The 20,087-nt window shown below is 45.7% G+C and overlaps 2 protein-coding genes across 3 annotated transcripts; one reads left to right on the forward strand and one right to left on the reverse strand.

Annotated features, from left to right (window-relative positions):
• Positions 1 to 37: 37 nt before the first annotated feature.
• pcsk7 (proprotein convertase subtilisin/kexin type 7) lies at positions 38 to 10,711 on the forward strand. Its single transcript, XM_034548399.1, has 17 exons — positions 38 to 165; positions 2,237 to 2,546; positions 2,918 to 3,154; positions 3,492 to 3,626; positions 3,786 to 3,951; positions 4,076 to 4,166; positions 4,413 to 4,467; positions 4,638 to 4,776; positions 4,889 to 4,989; positions 5,872 to 6,039; positions 6,138 to 6,242; positions 6,375 to 6,477; positions 8,643 to 8,799; positions 9,070 to 9,164; positions 9,341 to 9,446; positions 9,557 to 9,674; positions 10,282 to 10,711. The coding sequence occupies exons 2-17, from the start codon at positions 2,298 to 2,300 to the stop codon at positions 10,573 to 10,575; spliced, it is 2,319 nt and encodes a 772-aa protein (XP_034404290.1). The 5' UTR covers positions 38 to 165; positions 2,237 to 2,297; the 3' UTR covers positions 10,576 to 10,711.
• A 1,132-nt stretch (positions 10,712 to 11,843) lies between these two features.
• tagln (transgelin) lies at positions 11,844 to 18,633 on the reverse strand. Of its 2 annotated transcripts, XM_034548928.1 has the most exons (6): positions 18,498 to 18,633; positions 14,621 to 14,663; positions 13,746 to 13,934; positions 12,932 to 13,103; positions 12,697 to 12,799; positions 11,844 to 12,578 (listed from the first exon to the last, which is right to left on the reverse strand). In XM_034548928.1, the coding sequence occupies exons 2-6, from the start codon at positions 14,630 to 14,632 to the stop codon at positions 12,440 to 12,442; spliced, it is 615 nt and encodes a 204-aa protein (XP_034404819.1). In that variant the 5' UTR covers positions 14,633 to 14,663; positions 18,498 to 18,633; the 3' UTR covers positions 11,844 to 12,439. The 2 variants fall into 2 exon arrangements, with proteins under 2 accessions (XP_034404819.1, XP_034404820.1); XM_034548929.1 differs by lacking the exon at positions 14,621 to 14,663 and having other exon boundaries at positions 18,498 to 18,628.
• Between the last annotated feature and the right edge of the window lie 1,454 nt (positions 18,634 to 20,087).

The raw sequence follows: 20,087 nt of genomic DNA on the forward strand, positions 1-20,087 counted from the left end.
GACTCCTGACCAATCAGGTTGCCCCTTCGACGACGCATGCGCAACGACCGTATGACGTATCACGTTCGGGGGCTAACCACTCTTGCGTTACGGAAATAGAATGACGTGCTTATTGTTATTCCTACATTTGACCAGGAACAGATGCAACAGCAGTTCGGCGGAAAGGTAAAAGAATATTAAAATAAAAACGGACATCATAATGTTTCCTTGCATTAACAGAGATTACGTTATATCACCAGTTAGTTAACGTTAGTTAGCGCGTGACACAGACGTTAGCCGACTGTCAACAAACAAAAGCCTCGGCTTTTTAAAGTCACACTCCCAAGTTATGACTTTATTCCGTTGGTTTTTAAAGCTCGTACCGGTTTGTTTTTGTAGCGTTTGAGTGTCTCCAGTTAATTCACGACTCTAAAGAAAAAAACGACCATCGTTAACCTCCGCGAGCTAGCTAGCTGACCCTTCTGGGGTTACTACGAAACAAAAATATAAACTCAGCAAAAAAAACTTGAGCGCTAGCTCGCTCAGGCTGTCGGGAAGCTAGCAAGGTGTGATTATATGATTATGAGCAAAAGCAGCGATATCGGGTTTTGTCTCACACACAGGTTTTCACCATATGTCACACAAAATGAAAGCTTATTTAACTTAAACTCTTAGATGCCGCTGTGAATGTTAAACGTCGCGTGAAGCAATCTGTTGATACATCACTCCCATCGGATGTTATCTGTGTGCTGTGAGCACGTGTTGTATATCATTTATAACGTGGTCATAGCCAAATATTTGATTCCGGTTTGGCGTTAAGCCCCAGGATGTTAAGGGCACTTTTGGGCGTTGGTGACTTGACTGTTTTTTTTTTAATTCTCCTGCAGCCTCTGGCTGTTGGGGTGACCGTTGTGACATCTAGCTACATGACTGTATTATAATCTTGTTATTTGACAGTTTGTGGTTGGTGAGTCATTATTTTCTTTTATATATATATATATATATATGCTGAATGACTTATTTCTAAGAAATTCTTGAGCACATCTCTGGTACAAACACGATTTAACGTGGTGTGAAACTCAGTGTTATGGATCTGTTGATTAAATTCGCTGATTGATGAGTGTTTACTATCTGTATTTAGGGTATTATTTTGTCACTGTGCTTGGGAGAGACCGATAACACACAACCCCCATAACAGGTTTATCCAGCCGCAGGTAAAAGTGTTGTGTTTTTTTGTTGTTGACTGCTCTCCGAAAAACAATCACGTGTACATTACATTACATGTCATTTAGCATTAAACCATGAGTCCAAACTCAGAACAACAAGAATCAAGCAAGTACAATTTCTTCAATAAAGTTAAACTACAAAGTGCTATCAGTAAGAGACATTTAAGTGCTACTACGGCTCCACCTTCCCTATTCAAGGTATAGTCGAAATATGTGTTTTTAGTTTGCGACGGAAGGTGTAGAGACTTTCTGCTGTCCTGATGTCAATGGGGAGCTCGTTCCACCAATGAGGAGCCAGCACAGCAAACAGTCGTGACTTTGTTGAGTGTTTAGCTGAACGAGCTGGGGTGTATGGTTTGACCATGTCCTGGATGTGAGGTTAGACCATGTCCTGGATGTGAGGTTAGACCATGTCCTGGATGTAGACCGGACCCGATCTGTTCGCAGCACGGTACGCAAGCACCAATGTTTTGAAGCGGATGCGGGCGGCCACCGGTAACCAGTGAAGGTCGCAGAGGAGCGGAGTAGTGTGGGTACATTTCAGGAGGTTGAAGACCAGTCAAGCTGCTGCATTCTGGATGAGCTGTAGCGGTCGAATGGCATTCACAGGTAGACCGGCCAGGAGGGAGTTACAGTAGTCTAGACGCGAGATGATCAGAGCCGTGTGCAAGAATGCATTCTCCAACCTAATCTGTCAAATCAAGGATACGGTGCGTTGCAAATTAAAAGATGCCCTCACTTGAACTCTCCGAGGTTTGCGTTCGGTTATTTAACTTCCCGAGCCCGACGGTCGCTAATGGAATAGCATTCATCAGTTAGAGCCGCTGCACGGGAGTCTGTGCATTGAACACTGAAGTGACCGCAAAGTGTTAATCGAATGTGCTGCAGCCACAGCCGTCTGAACCGGTGTCCAGTTAGTGCGATGCTGTGAATTTAGTAAGTGGCCTCTGAATGCAGCACGCAGGCGGCGATTCTCATTGCCCTCAGGACTAACAGGGGAAGGGGGGTCCTTCTTTTCTCCACCCTCGCAGGTTGCTGTACAGATGAGGAGGGCTCGCCTGGTTGACCCGGTGTGTCACCCTCTCCGTTGCCATGGCAACGCCCTATTTCCCCACATTCCTGCTCCTCCTCTTCCTGTCCTCCTTCGCCCTCTTGCTCCTGATCCTCCTGCCCCCCGTCGCCCCGTCGAACCCCTCCTCCGGCTCCCCTCCTCCCTCGCCCTGGCGGTCGCTCCCCTGCGGCCTGGGTCAGTCCTGGGCCGTCCGGCTCCACTCGGGCCCCCGTCGTGAGGGAGAAGATGGCGGACAGAGCTCTGTGCACCTGGACGTGATAGCCAACAGGGTACAGTGCTTCATGAACACTCTCAGCCGATACATTTGGATCTTTTCATTGGAGCTCACGTCTTCATAACCTCAGAATTAACTTGCTATACTAATTGTCCATGGTTTGTGGGAATGATGCGTTTGGTATTGCCATCTTCCTACTACATAACATAAGTTTGACAGATATTCTTATATAATGCTCTTAAAATGTAGTTTTCTTTATCTTAGTCATTAAGCCTTTTTTTAAATTCAATATACTGTGTGTTTTTATTCATTTGATTCGTATCCCTTTTTCTCCACACCAAACTTCAAGGTAATATAACTTTTTTTTAAACTTTTGTTTAAGTATTGTCCCAGTTTAATTAATCTTCAGGATTGTCTCCATCCCAGGTTGCAGAGAAGGCTGGGCTGAAGAACCACGGCCAGATCGGACAGCTAGAAGGTCACTACCTGCTGTGCTCTGCCACGCCCGGATCCGCGGCCGGCATTTGGAGCAGGAGTTCCCGGCCCGGTGACGTCCTGGCGGCCCACCCTCACGTCCTGTGGCACTCCCAGGAGAGAGTGCTGAGCCGCTCCAAGAGATCGATGGCCTTCAACGATCCCAACTACCCCAAACAGTGGCACCTGGTGAGAAGCTGGACCATTGTGTGTCTTTGTTGTCATCTTGCTCAAGCACTCGTTGTCTAGAAGTCCGGCTTACTTAAAATGTGTGCCTGAAATTAAATGAATGGCTGTCAAGAATACAATTAATAAATGAAAATTGTACCTATCAAATAATCCGTATAGCATATTCTTTAGTGATTTTATTGTGTTATGTTTCAATGATGACACTTTATGTATAACTAGTCTAGTTTGACAATGTATGCTTTTATTTACTTTTGCACTTTTGGAAACCCTCACTTCAGGTTTCCTCTCCTTTTTTACCCGACCTTACCCGTCCCTCCCTCCACTTGTTCTCTTGCAGCACAATCACCTCAATAAGGGAATGGACATCAACGTAACCGGGCTGTGGGAGCGCAACATCACTGGCCGAGGAGTCACGGTGGTGGTGGTAGATGACGGGGTGGAGCACACCCACAAGGACATCCACCCCAACTATGTAAGTCAAAAACCTCCAATGTCCTACGATCAGTGGCTTGTTACTTATGAACCGTGTGTCCCGCTCTCACGGCTGAGGATTTAAAAAACAATAAAGCTGTTTGGAAGCTAGCCAGCAATTCCCCCCCTCCCCCCATTCCTGATTGTTCGACCCTCTCAGAGTGCAGAGGGCAGTTACGACCTGAACTCCAATGACCCGGACCCCATGCCTCACCCGGACGTCCACAGCGACAACCACCACGGGACGCGGTGTGCCGGAGAGATCGCAGCCGTTCCCAACAACAGCTTCTGTGCCGTGGGGGTGGCCTACGGCAGCAAGGTGGCAGGTACAGACCAGTTTGGAAATTCTAAACGCGAATGTCCCAGTACTAAGAACCACTGAGACCGGAGACTTTGGATAAATGTGTGTTGTCTCTCTCTCTTTTTTTTTTTTTTTTTTTTTTTGTTCAGGCATCAGAGTGCTGGACGGCCCGTTGACAGACAGCCTGGAGGCCATCGCCTTCAACAAGCACTACCAGGTCAACGACATCTACAGCTGCAGGTACCAAATCGATACTCTCTGGTTCTGATCCCTTAAAAGAGGGGCTTTTATGAACCGTAAAATGTTGTGTATGATGTTTGATATATCCTGTGATGCCTTTTAAGTGTAAATAGACGGATGGATGGATGGATGGATACTTTATTCATCCCCAAATATTTGGCTGCCATGATGTTTTAATGCCAGAATATATCGCGTTGTTGTAAGACGTCTTGCTGGGATTCTGATTTAGACCCTTGTCTTTTCTAGTTGGGGTCCAGATGATGACGGACACACCGTGGATGGACCCCATCCCCTGGGCAAGGTAAGAGGAAGACAGTTTGTGTGCAGTAGGGAGTTTGTCCTGCAGGGGGCAGTACGCTGCAACGGATCAATGGCAGAGGAGACGGCTTAGAGAGAAACTGTAAAAGTGAAAAGCGCATTCTTCCCTCTTTTATCGCCGGCATTATTTATTTATTTTTCTCCCCTCCACAGGCGGCGCTGCAGCACGGGGTGATCGCAGGCAGACAAGGCTTCGGCAGCATCTTTGTGGTCGCCAGCGGCAACGGAGGTCAATACAACGACAACTGCAACTACGACGGCTACGCCAACTCCATCTACACCATCACAATCGGTAAGATTGGGAGGCTCCCAGCCTGAGAGTTCACTTGTGTTTGGGGTGTGGACATGTGTTCTTCGGGTCATAAATAATTATGTGTGTGTGTGTGTGTGTGTGTGTGTTGCAGGAGCGGTTGATGAGCAAGGCAGGATGCCCTTCTATGCTGAACAGTGTGCGTCCATGCTGGCTGTCACTTTCAGCAGCGGGGGAAGCACGCTGAGGAGCATTGTAGGTCCCACCGTAACACACATAAAAGCTTTTTGTGAGCATGTGGACCTCCACAACATGTTTGACCAGATTGTGGATCCCATCATTGGGCTAAGGCGGGGTACACCCTGGATAAGTCGCCGGTCTATCGCAGGGCACATATAGACAAACCACCATTCACACCTAGGGGCCAATTTAGAGTCCAATTAACCTAAACTGCATGTCTTTGGACTGTGGGAGGAAGCCGGAGAACCCGGAGGGAACCCACGCTGACACAGGGGGAACGTGCAAACTCAAAGGACCGTCCAGATCGGGAACCGAACCCGCTGTGAGGCGACAGTGTTAGCCACTACACCACCGTGCAGCCCCTTAAATTGAGTTCCATTAAATTAAATTCAGTTCAATTCAACATGACTTTAAAGTTGAAAAAAAACATGTCGTCCTCATGTAAACACAGAGGACTGGGAGTTCCTCAGCCCTCATCGCTGTGATCCTGCTGTCAGACCGGCTGTCACTAATGCGTGAAGCAGCCCTTGAACCCTGTCTATAAATCCTTTTGTTTAGGTTAACCACTGTCCGCATACCTTCCCTGCGTATACATTTTAACATTTTAATTTATGCATTGTGTTCTTTTGGTCTTTACGTCCTGGCATGGACCTCCACGGGGCCTTGTCACCCTCGTCATACAGTCCAGTGTCTGCTCGTTGTTTAGTTTAGGGGGAGAATCCTCCACGCTCGAGGATAGCTCGTGTTGGATGTACTCTGTGAAGGGGTTGTAGTCACTCACGCGGCCGATGTTTACTCGCATGCGTCGGTGCCAGTTTGCGTTTGGCCTCCTGCCGGGCTCGCGAGTCTCCGTGGTCGCATCTCCGGTGAACCACGTCTGCGTCTCTGCCTCCGCAGGTGACGTCGGACTGGTCCATGCAGAGGGGCACCGGCTGTACCGAGGGCCACACCGGCACGTCCGCCGCGGCCCCGCTGGCGGCGGGCATGGTGGCCCTCATGCTGCAGGTCCGTCCCTGTCTCAGCTGGAGGGACGTCCAGCACATCATCACCTTCACGGCCACCAAGGTAGGCCGGCTGCAGGGTCCGTTCTTACTGAACACACGTGCACCTGGATGCTTATACGACCCGGAGGAGCATAACTAGGGTCGTATTTGTTCCGTCAGTGTGACAGCAGTGCCGACTGGAGGGTGAACGGTGCCGGTTTCCACCACAGCCACCAGCACGGCTTCGGCGTGCTCAACGCATGGAGACTCGTCAACGCCGCCAAGGTACGCGCGCACACGCATTTACACAGGGCTGCAAACCACCAGCTACTCTAACGCCAATTAATCGCTTGTTTATTCAATGAGTCATCCGGTCGAGGTAATTACAAACGTGGTTTTACACTTCCTCCCTCTCAGGTGTGGGAGTCGGTGCCGTTTCTCGTGTCCTATCAGAGTTCAGTGATAAAGGAGGAAGCGCCCGTTCCCAATTATCCGGACGAGCTGGTCCGAACCTGGAAAGGTAACTCTCGCCTGCGCCTCCTCTCTCAGCTCTGCACTGAACAGCTGCTTGTTGAATTGACTCCCTCCCTCCCTCCATGTGTGCTCCTCGGCCAGTCTGCCTCTCCATATTAGGTCATGTTCTCTTGTTTGCGAGTTCCTGCGTACACAGTGAACTACTGGGCTGAGAGCTTTCCCAGATTCCTCCTCTTCCTTCCCACTCAGCCTCCGTATTTCACAACTCCTCTCAGTAGCTTTTTTTGTTAATTTTATTTTTTTTTGCACTTCTCAACTCGTCTCCGACTGCCTGGCGTGGCGTATGACGCCATCAGTCAAACACGCTCACGGGGATGAGGTCACATCCTGCTCCCTCGTCTCTTTTCCTTCAGGCTCACCAGATCTACATCTGCCCTCTTTTATGGCCTTGTGGTCAGGAGCACAGCCAGTGTGTGTGTGTGTGTGTGTGTGTGTGTGTGTGTATGTACAAGATCGCTGACAGTTACAGAGCAGACTCCGTACTTAATTCCAAAAGGTTTCAGGAAAAAAACGACTATTTTAACTCCTCCGTTCAGTCCGTCTGACGGGTCACTTGCATTACTTGCCTGTCGCTAGTCTGCAGTGTTTGTTGTTGTTTATGTGTGTGTGTGTGTTTGTGTTTATGTGACTCACCGGCTCATTTGTCCTCAAGGGCGGGGAAAACCGGTCGCGTCCCCCGCGGTTTACGTCCTCACGGCGTGCGTCGGTGTCACAACGTTGTTTGCGGCAGTCGCGTTCGAGTGCGTGTACCGATGGTCACGCCCGGTTAAGCTCGTCGGTGAAATAAAGAATGGGATTCAAGGGAAAAGTCGGTAAATAATACAAAAAAAATAAATGTACAGGTACAGTCGGTGAGAACTCAATGTCTACGTATACATATTTGTTCATACGTCTTGTTTTTAAGGTATTTGAGGCAACAACACTTTGGATACTCGACCCCCAAAAGGTGTTGAACTGGGGACATAAATGCGTTTTCATGTAAACACCCTGAAGCATGCGGTCCTCCCACACATTTCCACGTCTCCATCCTCTCATCTCTCAGGTCCTTCAGGTGTTCACCCAGTGGATCTCGTCTTTCTTTAAAAAGAAATCCGGATGAAAAGTCAAGCTGAAAGTGCAAAACTGCCAGACGTGTGCATATTGTGGGAAATCATATTGAATTCATGACTTTTAAATAATGCATTTGAATTCTTTTCTCTTTTCTACCTCTATTTCATCTCCTCCACAGCTCCACTTTCCTCGCCTCTCTCGGTGCCTCTCCTCCACTTGCCCCCCCCTTTCGCTACATCTGTCCCCTGACACTTTCATTCCTCACCTCTGTTTACGCTCCCTCGCTCCCTCGCTCCCTCGCTCCCTCGCTCCCTAGTCTCTTTGCGCCCCTCCCCGCCCCGAGGATGTGTGCGTCCCTACATGGTCTGAGAGCTCACTTAAAGAGAGGGAGGGAACGCCGACTGATATTTCAAAGAGAGAAAGGGTAGAAGAAAGACCGAGAGTCCGATGGAAGATTGAGATTTCTATTTTTTTAATTATTATTTTTATCGCTATTTCTCCAAATACGCAACTATGTTTTTCGGCTTGTTTTCCCCCTGTTACCATTTTAGATGTAATTTGTATGTAAAATGTCTTATTAAAGTGGTCCATGTAATACTATCACATGTGTACATTAACAAGCCGACATTAATTTATGTTTTACACAACGTAGTCGTGTAAAAATAAGATAAATGTAACAAATTAAGTTCTACTATTACCATATTTGAAATGTAAAAAGTACAAATTATGTGGAAAACTGTGTGTGTGAATAACAATTGTTATAATGTAATTTAATTTAATTTTTCTCTTAGTACAGCAGCAGTCTGAATGCTGACACAGCGTATCTGCAGGTCTTAGAACGCATTTAATTACTTTTTAAATGACCATATCTTGAGGGAAGTGATATAAAAACCATGCCCACAGGTTGTCCATCATACTTTTCATTCTATGGCATTCTATGACTTTTCACTCGTGACCCCTGCATGAACCTTGCTAAATTACTCAACGTGATTGCGTAACAGATACGCGCGAGTGTTTACATTTTTATTTGTTCCAATGCAGTCCGTGTCAGATGTTCCCATGTACACTAAGCTGCTCCCTCCCCTCCCTCCTCGCCCTCAGTCTCTGCCGACGACCTCAGACAATCTGGAATGGAGACACTGGAGCACGCCGCCGTCACCGTGACGATCACCCACCCTTGCCGCGGCAGCGTGCAGATTGTGCTGGTCTGCCCCGGCGGGATGACATCGGTCATCGGGGCGCGTCGCGCCATCGACAGGTACAAAGAAAACAAAAAGGAAAATGTGGTTGTTTTTTTTTGGGCTGCAGTCTGATTACGCAGTCTCTCTCTCTCTCTCTCTCTCTCCCTCTCTCTCTCTCTCTCTCTCTCTCTCTCTCTCTCTCTCTCTCTCTCTCTCTCTCTCTCTCTCTCTCTCTCTCTCTCCCTCTCTCTCTCTCTCCCTCTCTCCCTCTCTCTCTCTCTCTCTCTCTCTCTCTCTCTCTCTCTCTCTCTCTCTCTCTCTGTCTCTCTGTCTGTTTCTGCTCATAGAGACCCGTCGGGCTACCAGGACTGGACCTTCTCCACCGTGCGCTGCTGGGGAGAGAGGGCAGAAGGCCAGTACACCCTCAAGATGACCGACGACAGTAAGCTCACGCACTGACACCGGCGCAGGGAAATGTCTCTTTCTCCCAGCCGCGGGGGAAATTGCGGCCTCCTTGCACGTGCCGCCGTTGCTCATGTCGCTCCCCCCCCCCCCCCCCCCCCCCCTTGTGACCCTTGTGTGCGCTCACCTGACGCCTCTCTCCCCCCGCTCCCGTAGAAGAGTCGACACTCGCGCAGTGTGCCGCAACGGGGGTGTTGAAGCAGTGGCAGCTGACCCTGTACGGCTCCTCCATGACCGCCAGCGAGGTCCAGGACAGGCGGAGGTAAGACATTCAAATGCCGTGTTTCCCCCCCACCCCACCCCCCGAAAAAAACCTGCGATCGCGACTGTCTCGGCGTTCTGCGTGTTGATTGGCTGCGTCTCGATCGACAGGCTGGTGGAGGAGGCTATGAGCGGCAGGTACCTGGACAGCAGCTTCTCTCTGCCCTGCCCCCCAGGCCTGGACATCCCTCCAGAGATCGTCCGCCCCTTCACCTCCAACAACCTCAAGGTAAACAGCTCACTGTTTACCTTGTCCCTCTGTCTCCTCTGTCTCGCTTCAAACTTTCTGTCTTCTCTTATATGTTGAATATCGGAACAACCCCCTTTTTTTTTTTTTAAATCACTATTAAAAGGATAGATCCATTTCAAGGTCATTAAAAAAAGACCAAACTGTTGCTCTATGCAGAATGGAGGTATTAAACAAACGTGTCTTCACAAGAACTGACGCATTTCTTGACGATCAACAGATCCTAAACCTCAGACATTTATAGCAATAACCTCTCGTGTGAAGCCTGAACCCAACACATAATTATTAGATCTGATTAAACGAAGGGAGGCAACGCCGGGCTAGCAGGAAGTCCTGCCCGCCAGTTACCATTTGTGGTGGAAAACAATAACAATCATTCAGCAAGTGAATGTGAAATTTGACACCGTTGAAGAAGAGGTGATGTGCATTTGTTTACCTATTTAGCAAACATGCAAATTAGTCCCATAAACACCCCAGCTGAAATACTAAAAAACGTCAACAGATCAAATTAACTTTCACTTTCTTGTGGTTTACCTCGTCTACGTCTCCTTTGTTCTCCTCCACCCCACCCCCACCCCCTTCCTCCCAGTTCCTGCTGTTGCTGGGCTGCTTTGCTCTTTTCTGGTCCCTGTACTACACACTGGAGGTCACACTGGCCCACCTGGACCTCAGGGGCCTCCTCTGCCTGCGCAGGAGACGGGGAGGTCACCGGGCCAGGGGAGGGCGCCGAGGGAGAGGAGTGGAGGACGCGTTGTTGGAGGAGGAAGTGGGGGATGAGGAGGAGGAGGAGGAGCAGCAGCACGACTCTGGGGTGGAGCTGCAGGCGGTGTTGGACTCCGACGCCAAAGCGCCGCTTTTGAATGGGGAGCGGCTGGCGACATAGCACCAGGCCGGGGGGGGTCGGGGTCAAAGTGAGGGTCCGGCCTGAGTTTAATGTCTGCGTCTAGATTTATACACTGAGAAGAACTGAGCTCACCGATTGGTGGGATGTACTTGACCAACACCTGTGGGTCTTTAAACCAAAAAGGTAAAAAGGGCGATTTGCACTGCGGGAAGGTACAAATCTGCAGAGTGCTTTTGTTATATGAAAGGTCTTCCATGAAAAAGTGTCCTCGAATACGAGGCTCCAAGAATACTTTTTTATTTATATATATATATATATATATATATATATATATATATATATATATATATATATATATATATATATATATAAAAACTAGATTTGTTTTCTGAGGTGTTATTTTGATTTGTTTTTTACGTCTTGGGGGTCGTTTTATGCGGGTTATCAACCAACTACTGATAAAAACTTGAAGTGGGATTTTCAAGTGTGGGATTTGTATATGTATTTTTTTATGAAGTGTAATATATATATACACGGTGTGCCTGCTGTACAGATAAATATATCAAGCGTGTAAATGATTTCTACAAAGTGTTTTTTTTGTAAAAAATGTAATAAAGAGTTCTAATTTTTTTAAATGGGAATGAGTGTCTGGAAAAGGTTTGCTGTGCGAGTCGCAGGTGATCTGAATGATAATAAAAAAGACTTGACGGAGGATTTTGACTGTCGATATGGTTTTTAAAGCTATTATTCACTATTATAAATGTATGGAAAAAACAAGTTTCTGTAGCTTTTAGCATGAAATGTGTTTTTATTAAAAGAAAACACGACTTATATGATACAGCCAAGCTAAGCAGCTCCTTTACTGAAGCTAAATGTTATCGCCAGCATAATAACTAATAAAATGGCCATCTGATAATGCTAACACACTGATTTTAAGCTTTAAAAGTTGACAATATTCACCATCTGAGCCTCCTAGTGTGCCAACAGTCGCCAATTAGCACTGAAGTTGATGGGAACGTGATCATATTTGCACATTTGTGTCAAACCAAAGTATTGGCATCAACAATACCGTCTTTCATCATACAAAACAAATGCAACTCCAATAAATTTGATATATATATATATTCTCCTGTCTTTTAAGGTCTTCTCTCAATTCTGTCCACCGTTTTCATATAATGTCCAGATACTTATATATAGACATCTTTTGACTTAATGGTAGTAAAAGAAGAAATCCGTTGAATGAGTCTTTAATTTTCCCCAGAAAAAGTCCAACTGAATTACCAAAAATCACAAAGTCAATTCAGAAATGCATTTCAAAGTCATTATTTAATAAGACAATGTACAAAAATATTGGCGCTGATACAGCAGGCGAAGCATCGTGGTGTGTGGAAGACAGAAAAAAAAAAAAAAGAACATAATTGTAAATGTTTAGGGGTGTAATGGTGCGCCGCGGGGGGATGGGTCACCACTCAAGTCTGGAAAGTATATCTCTTCTGTAAGTTACGTAAACACAGAATCCAGAGCCAATATTACAAAATAAAAAATAAAAATCTAGGAAGCAAATGCCGAAAATTCAGACATTTATTTTACTTTGCATCAGAGATGAGACGGTGGTCAGTTATGGCGCATTGTCATCTTGGTTTCTACCTCCAGGTCATTTTCATGGTCACTTTTTACTTTTTTTTTTCCCCCACTTATTAAGACTACAAACGTTGTACTGGTCCTTCCTGCAGTGGGAAGGACAAAGCATGATGAGCACCAGTGCAAGCGTAAACATAGAGGGGGCAAGTGTCAAGACTGGGAAGTATGGGAGGAGGAGGAGGAGGGGGGGGACGTTTACAGGCTCTAAGAAGGCTTTTAGGGGGCTGAAGAGGTTTCGGGGGTATCTGGGGCTCAGTGGTTTTTACAGGATCTGTCGGGATCTTCCGTAGCTCATGCCCTCCTGGGAGGCTCCCTTATTTGACCCCATCTGTAGACCAATCACATTTTTGCCCGCCTTCATCTGGTCGTCGCTGAAGTCCCGCTTGTTCTCCTGGGATTTCCTGCAACACAGCATTTTTTTTTTTAATTAAACTGTTTTTTGTTGTTGTTTTTTTTTAAACTCACTTATCCGCAATGGGAGGAGATGGAGCGGCGGACATTTTCTTGCGTTGGACTCACTTGAAGAACCAGTTGGGGTCTCCGTTGTACGTGCCTTCGTCCTTAGTGAAGGCCAAGCTGCCCAGAGCTGACAGGGTCCTCTGCACCGCCGCCAGGTCCTTACCTGCCCCCACACACACACACACACACACACACACACAGCAAGGATTATCATCTCCAGCATCACTCACGTTATGATCTTTCCGTCCATATCGACTTATTCCAAATCAAAGTGGACCGTGAACGCCTCCCTCACCTTCCCAAAGGTCCACGGTCTGGAACATGTCGGTCTTGGTGACGCCGTACTTCTCCGAGGCGTTGAGGAACTGGGAGATCTGCTCCATCTGTTTGAAGGCTGCGGTCGAGCTCTGGATCTTCTTCACCGGTTTCTCCGCGGTGAACAGACTGTTGATCAGTTCACTCAGGACCTGAGGGGAGACCAGACGGAGGGACGGGAATCGAGGAAGATTAAAATGTGGATTTTAAAACATCAAATCAACTAAATTAAAAAAATGTGCTTGATTTGAGGTTCGTCTTGCATCGAACTTCAGTTTTTGTTGCATTTAATTAGATTTAATGCTTCGTTTTTCTTTATTTGTATTGACTTTGTGCATTTTAAAAGAAATAAGTTTAAAAATATTTAGCTAAATTTACATTCCGCCATTACAAATTTGATTTAGAGTTATTGTTCCTTTTTAATTCAGTTCAGAATCGGAATCAGAACCTTTTATTTTCACATACAAGGAATTTGTCATGGCGGGTGGTGCAACAATACACAATAACATTAACAACAATTAACAACAATCAACACAGTTTGAGAAAGTTGTATCATCTCATAGCGAAAAGGAGATATTTAAACTCTACTGACGAAGTAGCCGTGCAGCAACTTGTGACTTTCCTCAAGTTGTGTTTGTAAAAAGATTCAATCCCACTTTCTTCACCAGATTTAAACGTCGTGGTGAATTCACGAGCTGATTTAGGAAATTGAAGATGTATTTTGACACCAGCTTTTTTGATATAGCGTCTGAAAAAAAAAAAAAGAAGTAATCGAAGAAGGGCGTTGCACTCACACATCCGTCTTTCAGCCAGGCCTGGAAGCCCATTTTTCCGGCCTCCGGCTTTGACACACCGGCGCCGCACTGACGGCTGATCCACTCCACCAGGATCAGCTCCAGCTCGGCGTCGTACTTGCTGTCGATCTTATCCTGAACGTGCCGGCTCATGCCGAAGGCGGGACCTTTGTTAGCCATGCCGACTCCCTGAGACGGCGAGGCGGAGGAATGGCCGATGCAATGAAATGAAGAGGAGAGGTCAAAAAAAAGGGTCACAAAGAAACTAAAATCGTCTCTGGAAAAAAGTAACGAGGATCTTCACTGGAATCAACCTTATCTGCCATCTCGAGAATTCAAAGCAGAGAGTATACCGATGACAACATATAGTAAGTTTTATAACATCTATATGTTGTCATCGGTATACTCTCTGCACCAAAATAAAAAGGTGACACAAACATCTAACATTCACATTGCAGTGACATTTGGATGGAGCCTGTATGCACCAACATGCATGAAATGTAGATTGAAAGCATATTCACTCACAAACACACCTGGATACTCCTTATACACACTCAGTACACTCATGCAAGTCAAAAGCGTGAACACAAGCGTATATGCTCAGCACTTCATTTGAACCCCTTTCCCCAGAACGGTGGCGTTAACAGCGTCGCGTCTCCCAAAGCACACCAGTTAGCCTCATCCGGACCTTTGTCCGAGGCCAAGTGGTGTACAATGGGAGCTCTATGAATCAGCATTCGCATAGCTCGCTCTCCTGGTGTAAACGCACACATCATTGCCAGAACTTCATTATGCCTCTGTATTGCCTTTTGGGCCGACAGCCAAGTGCAACAAAAAAAAAAAAACATATCAACGTGCCGTCTGCAACACCCAACCTTTGTTGCCATCTTGATGTCAGGTCGTATCAACTTCCTGTTCCTGAGGAGGTTCAAAGTTAAAATGTTAAAAAGAAAAAAAGGTTAAAACCCACGAGTTGAGCTGGAGGACGTCTGTCATCTCTGGAATGGGACGGGAAATGTGGTCACCGGGGGCAACAATACAATTTAGTTTATAAACAATTGGAAACACTTGTGTGCTCTGGTCACAGGATTTTTCCAGTATTCAGAATGTCAAAGACGGGCCAAGACCGGAGTGACGAAAGTCTTTATATATTTTAAGTAAATCTGGCTCATAATATTGACAAAATACAAACTTAAGCCAACACGCGAGTTCCTTTCATCCTCAATCCTTTATATTTCCCTTCCTCCTCTTCATACCATTCTTCATCTGATCCGAGGGCATGCGAATGAATCCTTAAAACTAGATACAAAAGATTTGGCATATGCCCACCTTTAACATTGATATAGCATGAAGTTGTCTATATTTCCAACTTAATAATGTACCCCGAACACGTCGTCGGGGTCTGCAAAGTTAAAGTGCCTGAAATGTGCATTCTTTCTAATAGCCAGCAGGGGGCTCTGTGCACAGACAACAACAAAAAAGAGTTTTCAACGTTTTTCGTCTTCCAGCTTTAAAACTCTTTTATAATCTGTACCTTTTCTGATGGGCTAAAAATGTAAAATGTAGCATTCGGTTGTACTTAGCTCCTCCCTCGCTTGGCGCTTATGGTTTAAAAAAAACAAGATGGCGTCGGCCAAAACAACAAACTCATTAACTTCCTACCGGCAGAGCACAAACCAGTGGGGTGACGTCGTTTACCATTCCAACATCCGTCCATTTGGCCGCTAAATGCTAACATGTGTTCACCTGCTAGCCGCTAACTTTTTCTAGACATGCAACGTAAACTGCAGTAAAGTTATTAGAGCTTTTTCTCTAAAACGGCTGGAACCCGGAAATTATTTAACGAGAGTCCGATTTCCTTTCAGTAAGTAAAAGCACCACTTTGAATGCATGGATTTAATTTTTGACCTTGCGGTAATGCTAAACAAAAGCCCTCGTATACCCGCTCCATGTAGATCTACTGCACATTAGCGTCTGCATAGCCGACGGCATCAATGGATTCGCTTTTCACCGCCGACCTCGTGCAAACACCCTGCGGTGCTTTTCCCAGGCCACAAGAACCCAAACACACATGCCGGGGAATCACGCTCACTTGCACACAAACCACAAGTTCAGATTCCATATTTCATCTTGTGTCTGGGTTTCATTCTTCACACACACACACACACACACACACACACACACACACACACACACACACACACACACACACACACACACACACACACACACACACACACACACACACACACACACACACACACACACACACACACACACACACACACACACACACACGGGAAAGAAATAGAAGATTATGTTCCCCACGTGAACTCGCTGCCTTCTAATGTCTCGTGAGAAGAGAAGCACTATTCCTCCCTCGCATCCAGTATTAGCCTGCATGCATGACAACCGTCACATAATATTTTAAAGGGAGGTTAAGTAAGTTCGTCAGGGTCTGGTCTCCATTTCTGGTATTTATGTGTATCCAGGGACCTGTTGTTATCCTTGGGATGCGGCCCGGGTCCAATAACTCTCAATTATCTGCGAAACAAGCTCCTGTGCTGTCTGGCTATTTCTGGATAACTTTAGTGCTGTGAATTAAAAAAAACACTGGATTAAAAAAAAAATTTTAAAAAGTGAAAAAAGATGGAAAAGATTTAAAATGGAGGGAAAAAAATTACCGTCTAGTATGAATATTGTAGTTTTAAATTACACCATTAAAAAACTAAAAAAGTGCCTTTAAAAAAAACCTTTAAATATAATTAGATTACTCAAATGTCCAGTTAACTTAAGCTAACATGACAGAAGGTTCTCCAAGTAAACCTTTAACCTCTGACCCCCACAGTGGGTTCCAGCTGGCACTTTTCTTCAGCTTGCAGCTTCTGGAGGAACTTTATTTAAAATGTGAACGGGTTCCTAGAAGAACCCAGGGCCTAAAAGGATTAATTTAAGAACCCTGGACTACACAATGACTCCTTTCGCTATTTAAAAAAAAAGAAAGAAAAATGATGAGAACTACTGAAGCCTTTTGTGACCAATTTTCCAATAAGTAATTATAACATTAGAGGCAAGTTAGAGCATCAAATGTTTCCAAGGAACATTTACACAATTCAATAATAAGTGATTGAGCAATTAAATAAAAGTAATGACCTGAAAAGGAAAGTCTGTAATGACACTTTATTTAAAGTCCTAATGTGCTGCAGCCCACATGACTTCATCCCCTCAGTTGTGTTTCGCCCTGTTTCTCCATGGTGGCAACAGCTTGAGAGGACATGGCGTCATGCGGCCTCGCCTCCTCGCCCCCTCGCCCCCTCGCCTCCTCGCCTCCTCGCCTCCTAATGGCCTAACCACCACATAATGACTTGGCACGTATAAACTGGACTTGGACTTATTAACCGCCACTGAAATAATTGCATCCCATTGAGGTCGGGAGGTTGTAAAACAGATAAAAGGCGTCCTCTCCCTCTCCCTCTCTCTTTCTCTCTCTTTCTCTCCATCCTCTTTTGTTACAAGGTCGTGGTTTTGTGTGTCGGCCGCACAGAATCTGCTGCTTTGCTCAGATGTGCCAGATTATTTAGTTTTTTAACGAGAGCGTTTTTGCAGCCAAGCCCCTCCACGGTTTCTGATTCTCCTTCTGACAAACTTCATATAGCTGCTGTGCGTATTTTATTTTTTTTGATTTGTACTCACTCTGCAGTAGTCGAAAGGCTTTTTAGACACTGCCCACGCTTTAAATTTCAATGGAAGTTTGGAGGATGGTATCTCTGCTTGTGCTTTCCGTCTGCAGACCTGATTCAGTGTAATCAGGGTTACCTGGCCCAGGTGTGTCCCTTAATTGTCCCTTAATTGGCACCCTGCATGCCTTTCTGGTTTCTAAACCTTGTTTGTTTACAACACGACATCCACACATACGTCAGTACAGGCTCCTCCCGTCCTGTCCGTTCGACCTATTTCGCCTCTCCTTTTGTGGTCGATAATTTGCTTATTATAATTCATTTCTTAATTATACCCCGTGTGTCACAGTTTTCAGGGCCGGACCCTGTGCTAGTCTGTGCTCGTTTTTTTTTGGCAAGTGTTGTTACTCTTCATCGTTGCCTTACAGGCGTAAAAAGAAAAAGAAGAAGAAAAAAAAGCCCATGTATGGCATGTTTATTATTCGCTTATGCAAATACAAGTGTGGGCACTTACAGAGATATGCCACACTGTCATGGCCTTGTCCTCTCACGACACATGGACAATACAACCCTTTTCAACACCTGAATCATATTAAGGAGGGTCAATTCAACGAGGTGAAAACATAAAAAACCCACAATTAGGTTAGAGTGGAAAGAATCAGGCTCCATGTATAAAACAGATGATTGTTTTGAAAAGTGAAAAATACTCGATCGACCCAGAGAGGATTAAATGTTAGGATTTTAGCAAACTCCAAAGCAGATATGATATGCACACATGTGTGATAGCTATTATTCAAATCTTTCTCGATGCACCCCACAGTGTATTTACATGCGGACCTCTCCCTGGACATTTGGATGATTACATTGCTCTTATTTTGAAAATGACGACAATTTCTAAATTCAAACACAGAAGATAAAGAACATCATTTTTTTTTTTTTATATATAGGAAGCTAGAAAGGCCTCAAAACTCTTGACTGAGAGGTCTACAAAGCGATGCCCGACTAAAATGTACCCAAAACCCCAGTTGGGGAGCTTCGTCCTGTCCACGGAGGAGTAAAAGGAAAGTATACTCACTGTGTGAAGGAATAGGTCAGATCTCTGCTGGCTCCTAGTGCAGACTGAGTGTTTGTATATGCGGCGCAAGGAACCTCCCTCTCAAAAATGCCGGCTTAAAAGGAACAGATGATGGAAAGATGACTTCACTATTCTACCTAGAGTGAGGGAGGGAGAGAGGGAGGAGTGAGAATAGGAAGGAGGAAGAGAAGGAGAAAAAAAAGAGGAAACTTCATCCTTAAAAGGGCATGGCCTTTCAGCAGCTCCCTGCTCCCTGTCTGTCCGCTTACGTCGAGTCAGAAAGTCCAGCCTTATTTGGGTAGAGCTGCTCCTTGTAGAGCGGAGGCAGCAGCCAGGCGGCCTTCGGTTCGGTCGGCAGGAATGCTCCGAAATACTTTCACCACATCCCTCCCCGTCCGAGAGGGGAGAGAGGGAGAGAGGGAGAGAGAGAGAGAGAGAGGACGACGGGCTGATGGAGAAGGAGGAGTGGAGGCGGTGCGGGAAGAGATGGGCCTTGAGGAAACTAGGGAGGGAGCGTGAAGATGCAGGGAAGGGAACTATGTAAAAAAAAAATGACTCTTTGGTTCCACATTGGGGGAAGGAAGGAGGAGGCGAGGAAGGAGAGAAGAAGAAGTGCAGAAGAGGAGTAACAAGAGTCACCATAATTTTAGGCCAGATAGCTCCATGTAAGTCCTGGCATCCACAGTAGCTGCACCCAGTGTGCGTGTGTGTGTGTGTGTGTGTGTGTGCGTATGTGTGTGTGTGTGACATTTCCATCACTTTTCCGTTCCATTGCGGTCACTCGTTGGCAGCACGTCAGAGGTGTGAGACGTCAGCTTCACTCCCACAGCGGAAAGTCAGAAGTTAGATGGATCACACTCAAGATGACAAACCCATATGTATACTCACACACACACACACACACACACACACACACACACACACACACACACACACACACACACACACACACACACACACACACACGTTCTGTTTACTACACACATAAAAACAAGCCTTCTTCTTTACAAAGTAAATGGGGAACATCTGCTTGATATTCAGTGTCATTCCTTTGTGATATTGAGAAAAACAACGCGGTCGATATCACAAAATTCGTCTCTCGTGAGCACGAGGAAAACATTTCTTTTAGTTTTTAGTGGCTGTGGTCGTCTCATTAAGTCCTGCAGCAATCAGCTGTAACTAGAGACCCGAGCCAGATGTGTGTTTGTGCGCAGCAATTACTGCGTGTGTTGTACCCACTTTCGTTTTTAAGTGATGCTTTTAAGTGCAAAAAATATTTAAAACACCAAATTGAACATTATTAAAGAATATTTCAGCTTCTGCATGATATGCAGATCCCTGGGTAGTGTTTCCACTTTATGTAGTTGCTTTTTATGCTGTAGTTGTGTATATTATATTATATATTTACATAATGCACCGTTGCAGATTGAGCTCAAGTATATAGTTGAAGTAAAACTAGGAACGCAATACTTTATATTGCACATTTATGCTGAAATATTGATCTTTTTAGTCCACCACTTTGGTCACAGACATGTCTCATTGTCGGTAGCTTAAATAGCTCAATTACTGCCAGTAATTTACTGTAATCTC

This window comes from Cyclopterus lumpus, chromosome 13 (genome assembly GCF_009769545.1).
Source record: "Cyclopterus lumpus isolate fCycLum1 chromosome 13, fCycLum1.pri, whole genome shotgun sequence".
Lineage (NCBI taxonomy): Eukaryota > Metazoa > Chordata > Actinopteri > Perciformes > Cyclopteridae > Cyclopterus > Cyclopterus lumpus.